General features: G+C 39.2%; 1 protein-coding gene across 1 annotated transcript; it reads right to left on the bottom strand.

The window, feature by feature from the left end:
* Nucleotides 1-386: 386 nt before the first annotated feature.
* LOC129732292 (uncharacterized) lies at nt 387-8,859 on the bottom strand. Its single transcript, XM_055693045.1, has 15 exons — nt 8,621-8,859; nt 8,279-8,556; nt 6,503-8,226; nt 5,722-6,445; nt 5,100-5,663; nt 4,386-5,045; nt 4,291-4,328; nt 3,831-4,176; nt 3,733-3,770; nt 3,181-3,480; nt 2,553-3,125; nt 1,645-2,499; nt 866-1,576; nt 714-807; nt 387-653 (listed from the first exon to the last, which is right to left on the bottom strand). Exons 1-15 carry the CDS (start codon nt 8,811-8,813, stop codon nt 576-578), a joined length of 7,176 nt encoding a protein of 2,391 aa, XP_055549020.1. The 5' UTR covers nt 8,814-8,859; the 3' UTR covers nt 387-575.
* Nucleotides 8,860-9,685: the final 826 nt, after the last annotated feature.

The following is a 9,685-nucleotide window of genomic DNA, read 5'->3' as shown; positions in this document are numbered from 1 at the left end:
CACAATACTCATTAGGGAAGGCTAAGGTTGCAAAAAGTAATATTTCTCATAAAAATCTGAATGCATATTTGAAATGCAATGCGCCGAGCGGAGTCACTAGTAATCGAATACCGATAAGTTTGAGATTTTTGAGGCCTCAAAGTTACAAAATTTCCATTTGACGATGAACCACTTCATAGCCAAGCAAAGCCATCTAGTGCAGATGTGAGTGGAAAAATCGATAGTTTCTACAACCACCATTATCGTAACACGAAAAAAATTAGAGTAATATCAAAAAATACTTATAATCTCGCTTATAAAATGCTTCTATTGTCCCTTAGTTCCCAAGCGTATTTTCTTTTACTATTACACATAATCTTATTCAACACAGTTATGTTAAGGCACTTTTTATTTTTGTTGTCAGTAAATCTGTTAAAAGGCACGTCACTTATCAAGTATCGTTTTAATAATGAAGCACGAAAAAAACAAGCATAACTGGAAAATTAAAAAACAAAACCACAACAATATGATAAACAGTTGTTGGCAAACAAAAGCAAAGTATAACTCCACGATGAACTCATCTCAACAATATTGTGTCACTTTCGGAAGACCTGAGACAGTCTATTAAGCAAACCAAGCGTGGATGAGTGTTCTCCAGTGAACAAACTTTTAGTCTGCAAAATTTGAGTTTTGGTTGTGTTCAGCATCACATATTAAACATTATTTGGACTTACCCTACGAACTAGATCCCATTGACTCTCCTGAAGCGTTGGTTCACGATCAAGTTTTAAAGTTGGCAGAGCCCGTTCCGGAGATGGGAGTTGAATACTGTAAAACATAAGTGTTCGAGCTATATTGATCTCAAACATCAACTAAACAGACTTACTAAGTTTTATGGAAAGGCACTGGACTTTCGACAGTCTGCTGAGTCATGGAAGATCCTTCGAGTGGGCCAGCCATTTCCGAAAGTTTGACTTTTTTCGTTATCATCAGGGGCTCTTCATCCGTTTGAAATTTTCGTTTTGGACCACGATTCTCTACCGTAGAGTTGCGTGTAACGTTTCGACAGAACGCCAAAAAGCTCACTAATTCCGAGTTGAACTCTACAGAATTCGTTACAAGACGGAGATTTTTGTAAATCTCAATCAAAATGGTATTGCCTGTGTATGGTAAAATCGCCATACTGGATGTACTTTTGAGCTCTGATTTTCCGACAAAATATTTGCCTTCTGGATCGGAATCGACGTATCGGTGGATACGATTTGCAATGGAATAAGGAGTAAATCGATAGCGTTGGCTGCGCTGGAAGTGGATAGTAGTGTTCGAACTATTCTTCCATTTTTGCTTTACTGCGATCGGCAGCATACACGTCTCAGCGGTTGATACACAATGTCTTGCAACTTGGTGATTTTCATGGAAAGTAGCAAGAATCTGTTCCAATAGAGATACTCTTCGAACGAAGAGTGCAACGGTGGAACATGTTTTTTCAACATGTTCAACAATAGCAATTTGCTTCATGTAGTCCACTAATTCTGAATGCAAACGTAGCCTGGTACAATACGTATCTAACGCGCGACACTTGTTATGATCTGTAGAGCTGGAAACATAGGTTTATGTTACTAAATGATGTTATAAATATCTTTGAAATTTTAAATCAACACTTACCTGCTTCTAGTACTAATCGTCGATTGAGATGTTATGCACCTTTGCGTAATGTCAAAATGTTCAGGCAGCTTTTCGATTTGCGTTCTCGGAACCTCTACTCTTCGTCTTTTCGATAACCTCGATGATGGTCTCATGATCAACTTGCGTTTTAATATTATCGGTTTCAAAGCGATTTTTTCAAGCTTTGGTGAAGTTATGTTTACGTCATAGTTTTTCGAAGCACCTTTCTGGCCACGCATTGAAGCACTTAATCGTTTAAAGAAGCCTTCAAGCCAGGGACCAACGTATTCGTCAAGTGAAGAAATTGTATTGAAACGAATGCGATTACATCGATCATACGGAGTAAACCGATAACATTTCTTGAATTGAGTTCGAATTTTAGTTTGTTTTAGTAGCTCTTCATATTTAGTTTGATTCCACAAGGAGTGAAATCGACGATAAACTGCAATCGCAGTATCGTTTCGCTGGGGCACAAATTCTGAACTGATTTTATAATGACTTGTCTTTTTAAAAGATACAAGACGTTTGTCTTCTATCTGGCCTACTTTCCAAAAGTTTTTAAAATGTTCGTTTGCATTCTGCGAAACGGATTTTATGGTAGCTAGACTCAAATCGCTGCCAGTTCGGTTATCAGACTCTAAAGATCTGGTGGTCTGTTGGTCATTATCGAGATTTTGGAGAATGCTCTCCAAAAAAGATACCCTTCTAACGTAGGGTACAACGGCGAAGCAAGATTTTACAGGTCCCTCGATAGCAGCATTAAATTGTACGTGAGCGACTAATTTCGGGTGCATACGCAACTTGGAACAAAACGGAACCAAGGCTCGACACTTATTTATGTGATTGTAATCGAATCTGAAAAAGGTTTCCATGTTACTCAACAATATTCAAATCTTATTTATACTTACTTGTTTTCCTCATAAGATGTTTGCGATGCTATGTCCTTTGGAAAAACTTCGAACCTTTCAGCTTGTTTATGCACTAACAATCCTTCGGTTCTTCTCCTTTTCGGTACAGGGTTCACCATCATGATCTTTCGTTTCTTTGCATAGTACGGTACAGATGTACGATCTAAGGTCATATTTGATGTGCTTCTATAATTCTGCTTTGCAGAGCTTAAATCAGACTGTTGCTTCGCATATTCTATACCCGCATTAAACGAGAAAATTATACTTCTAATTTCTGATGTAGATGTGTAGTAAGGCTGTATCGTTTCAATAGTTTTGGTTTCAGCTTCTACGGTATGTGTTCTAGAGCTGACCAACTGTTGTGCTTCATTGCACCTAGCCAAAATGACTCCTGCGAGGGATACCCTTTTAACGTAGGGTACTATTGCCAAACATCTGTTTTCGGGGACTGCTGAAGCGAAGCAAAGTCCACCTATTTTCTTTAAGTAGACATTAAACTTTATGCTTATACTAGTTGTGGGTCGATAAGGAACTAACGATCGACATTTATTGATTCTATAGCACTCAGTAAATCTACAAAAAAAAAACAATAATGTCAGATTTTGAATATTATTTTTTTTATACTCACATTCCTGGTAGTGCTGTAGCAGTGAATAGCAAAGCTGGGCTTGTGGAAGTGCAACTTTCATTGTCTGCTGCACTGTAGTGTGGTGTAATTTTCAAACGCTTAGCTGTACCAATTGGGCTAACCTCACTATGTTCCAGTGGTCGCTTTATGCCACGTAAAGCGTTCGAGCTGGCGAGTCCAGTAGCAGTTTCCAGTATATTGCTCGTATCAAAGTTATGTGCATCACTTGTTGCTACTGACAAAACGGATTGATGTTGATCATTCTCAAATCCTTTGAGACCGTCCGAGTAGATAGCGTTCCTGGAAACGATTTTTGTTACAAGACACAAGAAATATAGATAAATAAATTAGAGTATGATGTGAGACTAAATGCGAATACCCATATCTCGATCGATAGTAAAAAGAGTCACCTAAACGTTATGCGTTATACATTTTTTTTTTCATATAATAAACTAGTTGAGTGGAAATGATGATCGTTCAGAATACATACTTAAAATCACTTCATACTGTCGGGTCAACAAAACTTTGGAGTCAATAATAACAAATACTTACTCTCTTCCCAATGAAACTCCCACTATATTGTCGGCAACCTAAAAGGTATATTAGTACAGTATTAGAAGTCGTTCAAACACAAATGAATAAATAACTACCCTAATCCTATCTTCCAGAACCGGATTGGGCGATAGTTCTGACGATACAGGACTAGTCTGCTGAAGGGAGTTATCACCGCAATGTAACAGAGTACACGAATCTGTGCTGCCCTGTTGGGAGAACAAAGTAGATCTGACGCTCAAATCACTGCGAGGAATATCATCTAAAAGAGATCTTCTCTGCACAAATGGAACCAAAGCAAGACTGCTACTGGTAGCAGTTGTTGATATTTGATTACTTATGCCACTAGGGTCTTTTCTGTTAACTCTTATTAGAGAACCGCATTCGATTGGTTTGTACAGGACGACCGACTTGCAGATGTTTTCCTGGTTAATTTGGTGAGTTCTGCGGAGAAATAAAATGTATAACATAAAAATATGTCGAATAATATGATTACCGGGGTTTTAAAATAACCAAAGGTATTTAGCTTAAATATTTCATTAAAATTTTTGTACACACCTTATTGTAAATCCTGCCGAAATATTGATTGGAATTCTCTGAAAGTGTAAACACCATTTCAATACTTGAATATGTGCTAACCAATGATAACTTACATTAAGTTTACTCAAGAGAACTGCAGGTTGAGTTGCTAGAATTATTCTATGCTCGAAACTTGATGGTGATAAATTAGTATTAGTCGTCAGCATATCGGTGGATATTTTCGGTGGGACTTTCTCCCTTACACTGGTAGGTGGTGGTATATTGCTGGTCAAATTACTTCCGCTATCATAAGATGACGTCCCATTACTTTGAATCAAATTTAAGGCGTCAACAGTATTTTCTTTTTCAGCACCTGCAACCTCGGATGGGTTCATCGAATCAAGAGTAGTTGTTTCTGCCGGTGTTAAGTCGCCTGCCTCCTTTGTACCAGATTCATCCAGACAGTCTATAATTTGACCCTTTTTCTTGAACTCAGTCCACGCGACTTCCTTCTCCTGATCAGTTAGATCTTGTTCGGTTTTGTTATCTAACATTCGCTCATGGGTGTGATATTTATAAATCAACTTGTCGTGTTCCAGAAGAAGAGTCGACAAAAGATCATCTTCTGCTGGAGCGGAGTTGGGTCGTTCTTTTCTATAAACACGCTCAAAGTGATACAACTCTTCCAGCTCTGCCATATTGTAGTTCCGATCCACCTGTTTCTTATCCGCTACGCGGTGGCTCATAGCCTGTTTAGTAACAGATCGGGAGTAAACCTTTTCTTCCATTGTATGCTGCAAAAACGTGAAATAACATAAATATTTTATTAAGTTATCAACTACACCTACAATTGCCAACAAACGATATATGTAGCAAGGTTTCTCTTGTCCCAAGCGATAAACTCTATGAATTCCTTGCTGATCATTAGCCGGATTCCATGACGTGTCTAGAATAACTACTCGATTCGCTCCAACCAAGTTGATCCCAAAACCTCCCGCTTTAGTGGAGATCAGAAACGCCCGAGTTATACGATTTTGTGGGTCGTTAAACTTCGTGATCATATCGTGCCGACTGGCTTTAGATGATGCTCCGTCGATTCGGTAGTAATCAATGCCCGATCGCCATGGCCCACGAAAACGAGAAAACCCGTGCGCTCGAGCCTTCGGGTTTTTGCTTTGTTCGTGAATCATTTGCATAAAGTATTCTACAGCATTTAGGACCATAACAAAGCCGGAGAAAATGAGGCACTTCTCACCGCGCTCTTGGCACAGCTTAAGAATCTCGAACAAAAGCAGCATTTTGTTACTTGGAATAAGTGATTTCAAGTCATCCGGGCTAACAATTTTCATCCACCAATCATTGGTAATAGAGCGAGCATTATCAGTATCATCAATTCCGTTGTTGGTATTTTTCTATAATAACGTATTTTTTAACCTAAAGCACATAAATAGTATGTAGTGCAAAATTTACCTTCACAGCAGTTTCCAACGCTCTTTCTAACACAAGTGGGTGTGTCCAAATTTTACGCAAAAATGAATAATCTTCCAGCAAACAACTGCCTCCCACATCCTTCCTAAATGGATTTCTTTTTAGGTACTGCTCATACAACTGCTCCTGTACAGGCGTTAGCGGAACGTACAAAACGTATTCATACTTCTTGGGTAATGAACCTTGCAGTACGGAAAACTCCTTTCTCTGAACGAAGTTGAGCAACCGCTTATGTAGAATGAACGATTTCATCTTCATAATTTGTATATCAGCTTTGTTTGAATCCTTGTGCTGTCCGTCTTTAATTGGTTTTGCAAATTGCTCGTTGAACTCTTTTTCATTGCCCAGAATAGCCGGCTTAACGAAACTCACCATGCAGAAATATTCATTCAGGTTATTTTGGATTGGTGTTCCCGTTAGAATAATTCTGCGTCTAGTAGCTATTTCTGATAATGCCAAATTTGCTTGAGACTTGCGATTTTTTATCACATGCCCTTCATCCAGCACAACCAGATCAGCGCCTGGGTCAACCAAATACCTACGAACCTCGGCTCGAACAGCTGCTGAATGTTTTTCACCGTGTTTGTTTGCGGCATCATAGAACACCAGAGCTCTATATGCTTCATATCCTATTAACAAACAGTTGGCATCTTTCCCCGAGAGTTTATAAAATTTTTCAAGAATTTCCAATTTCTTATAGATGGTTCTGAAACAAATATTTGTTTTCAGTAAAAAATATTGAACTAAAAAAATAAAAACTCACATAGCGTCAGGTAGGAAAAACGTATGTAGTTTAACATTAGTGTCAATGCTACCCAACCAATTCTGAATTTCCTGAGCCCAATTCATCACCGTACTCTTTGGACAAACTACAATAACCTTTCTGGTCTTCAGCCGTGGGTAGCTAATCACCGTGTGAACTAAAGCAATCACCTGGAACGTCTTTCCCAGTCCCATGCAGTGAGCCAGAATACAACCGGAACCCTTGGAAGATTTAGTTTCAAGCACACCCGAATAGCAGCAATCATACATGAACTTGATTCCTTCCTTCTGGTGTGGCTTCATTTTCTCTACCAAACTTGGATGAACACGAATCAACAACTTGCTCTTCTGGTCATAATCTAACACCAGCTGATCGGTAGTATCCTTATCACGTGACAAGTGTTGCTGCAATAGTTCATTCTTCCGGAAAACTTGCCTAACGCGTGAATTCTCTTCCCGTATTGATCGTTGAGTGACCCACGAAAGATCATTTACCCGAAGACGCTGTTCGATATCCTTTTTCATTATTAGTTTATCGTTGTTTTCCGTTTGTGATGATTGTTTGGAGTTGTGTTTAGTCGCATATGCAACCTTTTGACGTAATTCATGCGTATGTGCGGCTCTGAAGCGCGCTTCTTGGCTGGGATCGACTTCATTTAAGCTTGACTTTTGTGTATCTTTAACTTTGAATCGCGTTTCTTGTTTGGCAGTTTCCTGTTTCAAGCCGAATTCATTAGAACTCGATTTTTGCGAACGTGCAACTTTTGCGCGTGTTTCTTGTTTCGGAACCGGTTGTTTTGGGCAGATTTTATTTAAAACAGATTTTTGCACATGTGCAACTTTGGAGCGTGTTTCTTGTTTGGATATAGACTGATGTTTTCGACCAAGTTCACTTGAACGTGTTTTCTGCACATGTGCAACTTTCGGACGTGTTCCTGAAATGGATATAGCTGGTTGACTTGGATCGGCCTCACTTGAATGTATTTCATGTCGTGTTGATTTGTTAGATATTGCTTGTCGACTTGATACGGTCTCACTGGAACGTAACTGTTTTGCGCACTGTTCGAAAAAATCAGTCAATTGCGACTGACTAGTACGCTTTCGACTATATTCTTTACATAAATTTCTAGAACTCGGTCTAGTAGCCGTCTGATTTTCCTTACTATTAACAGCACAATCGGGGTCCGATTTGACATAAATAGAAGCTCGTGCCTTGCGCCTCGGAATAGTTTCACTTATAAATATAACATCATCATCCGACTCATTAGGCTCAATTTTTGGTGCCAGTTCCGATTTGATTGTAATAGGAGATCGGCACCTTGGGATACTATCACTAACTACTATAGCATGATCATCGGAATTATCCTGAACCTCAGGTGTTCGCGCTTCAGTGTCGTTTTCAAAATCATCCAGCTCTAAATCATCTAAAGCAGACAAACTTTTCAAAATAGATGATGCACTAGACGGAACTGCATCCAGATCCAGCTGGCCGTCCTTGAAGATGTCAAAAATGTTATCGTCAATAACGGAATCTTCAACATCATATTTGTCATTTATGGACTCCGTGTAACGAGAACTGCAACTTGGTCCAGTGTAGTCTATGCTACTCTTTTGCCCTTCCGAAGCTTCTGATATATATTCGGGTATCGAAGAGAGGCTGTGGTTGCTGCTAAGTGGCGCTTGTTCAGCAGATAAGGAAGTTTTTGAAACAATTAACTCAGGATCCTGAAAATAGTGCGAATCAATTAAAATGTTAGGTTGTGATTATATATGTTACTTTTTCGGTAAGCCCGATGAAATTGTTTTTCGAGTCTTTGATAATTTTCTTATGTCGTCTGGGTTTTGTAAATGATTTTTCCAAAGCACTGCAAACGCTGGTAAGACGCTCACATATTTTTCTCATTTCCTGAACCACTTGTGATAGTTCGCCGGGAGGTGAATCGCTTTCATCTGTTGTTTCGCTATCACTTCGATCTTTAGATGGCATTTGTGCAGCTTTACTGCAAACAGGCGCATCCTTCTGATAAGACCGACTATACTGCTCTCTTCGAAGACCTAAAAATTGTCGGATTGAAGTAGAGCTTTTCTCGTAACACAAGAAAAAACAATGCAAACTTACCCGACTGAGAGGATCGTCGTTGACTTGAACCTGCAAGTGGCGCTATGCCCTCACGACGAGAGTGTCTCTTCGCCCGAACATGGTTCAGTGAGATTCGTCTTACTTGTTTCCATAGCACACTGGATTCGCTTTCCGAATCCGACGTACTCGAAGCACTTTTATCCAGAAAATCCATTTTATTAAAATTAGGCATCACATTAAAATGGTTTTTTAAACGCAAGCATGATCAAACAAGACTCGCTAATGTGCAAAGAAAGATAAAAATATGAGAACGCCAGGGGTGCCAGATGTTTTTGGAAAATATCTGCAACTGCTCGAAACCGAGAATAGAATTCGAGCTCGATAGAATTAGTTGCCAGACCTTATAAGGGGCGACATCTGGCTTCTTACTCTTCTTCCTCATCCACCTCGATGATCTATGTTGTATTTTTCGTAAGTGATGGCATTCACTCGGAAAATACTTGAATGTTTTGATGCTTATTATCACCATTATGCACAATTCCTCCTGCAGGCGATAGTTTTACCGTCTGAGGGTTACCGGAGAATCTGTATCTTTAATATACTTAAAATCGAACGTGTCATCCATCAATGATTATGATTCATCCATTGACTCATCTGAATTGTACTTTCCGCAGAAGCAATATGCCTCAACAGGTATGTTCCAAACTTAATCCTGAACGGATTCAAAAGTAGAAACACACAACACTATTTACTCCCGACCTTGAGCAGTGGTATGCTGTTCTTATGCTTCACGCAAAACCGTAATCACTCCTTGCGCACTTTTGGATCTTTTAGTAATTGATATTAGTGATGATCCAAGTCGGATCTCTTACTACGCCCATATTTGTACTTTTTTTAATGTTCACTTGAAATTATTTTAAATTATAACAGGTGACATCATTAAAAAACATAAATCAAAACAACGAACAATGTTGTTCTGCAACACTGCCAGCAAGCCTGATAATAAATTTTAACGCACTCGGGGTTTTCAATTTCAACCAATCAGCGAGTGGTTCCCAAAGTGGATGCAAATCTATACCGAGTTGTCTTCCCTTAGTGCCAGAC

This window comes from Wyeomyia smithii, chromosome 3 (genome assembly GCF_029784165.1).
Source record: "Wyeomyia smithii strain HCP4-BCI-WySm-NY-G18 chromosome 3, ASM2978416v1, whole genome shotgun sequence".
Classification (NCBI taxonomy): domain Eukaryota; kingdom Metazoa; phylum Arthropoda; class Insecta; order Diptera; family Culicidae; genus Wyeomyia; species Wyeomyia smithii.
Note: the sequence above shows the minus strand (reverse complement) of the source record. Positions and strands in the feature narration are given on the sequence as shown.

Excerpts from the sequence above, each read along its gene's own strand:
- LOC129732292 (XM_055693045.1), bottom strand. The coding sequence starts at position 8,813 with ATGCCTAATTTTAATAAAATGGATTTTCTGGATAAAAGTGCTTCGAGT. Across the intron at positions 8,557-8,620 it reads ACGACGATCCTCTCAGTCGG|GTCTTCGAAGAGAGCAGTAT; the intron begins GTAAGTTTGCAT and ends GACAATTTTTAG. Across the intron at positions 4,177-4,290 it reads TCGGCAGGATTTACAATAAG|AACTCACCAAATTAACCAGG; the intron begins GTGTGTACAAAA and ends ATTTCTCCGCAG.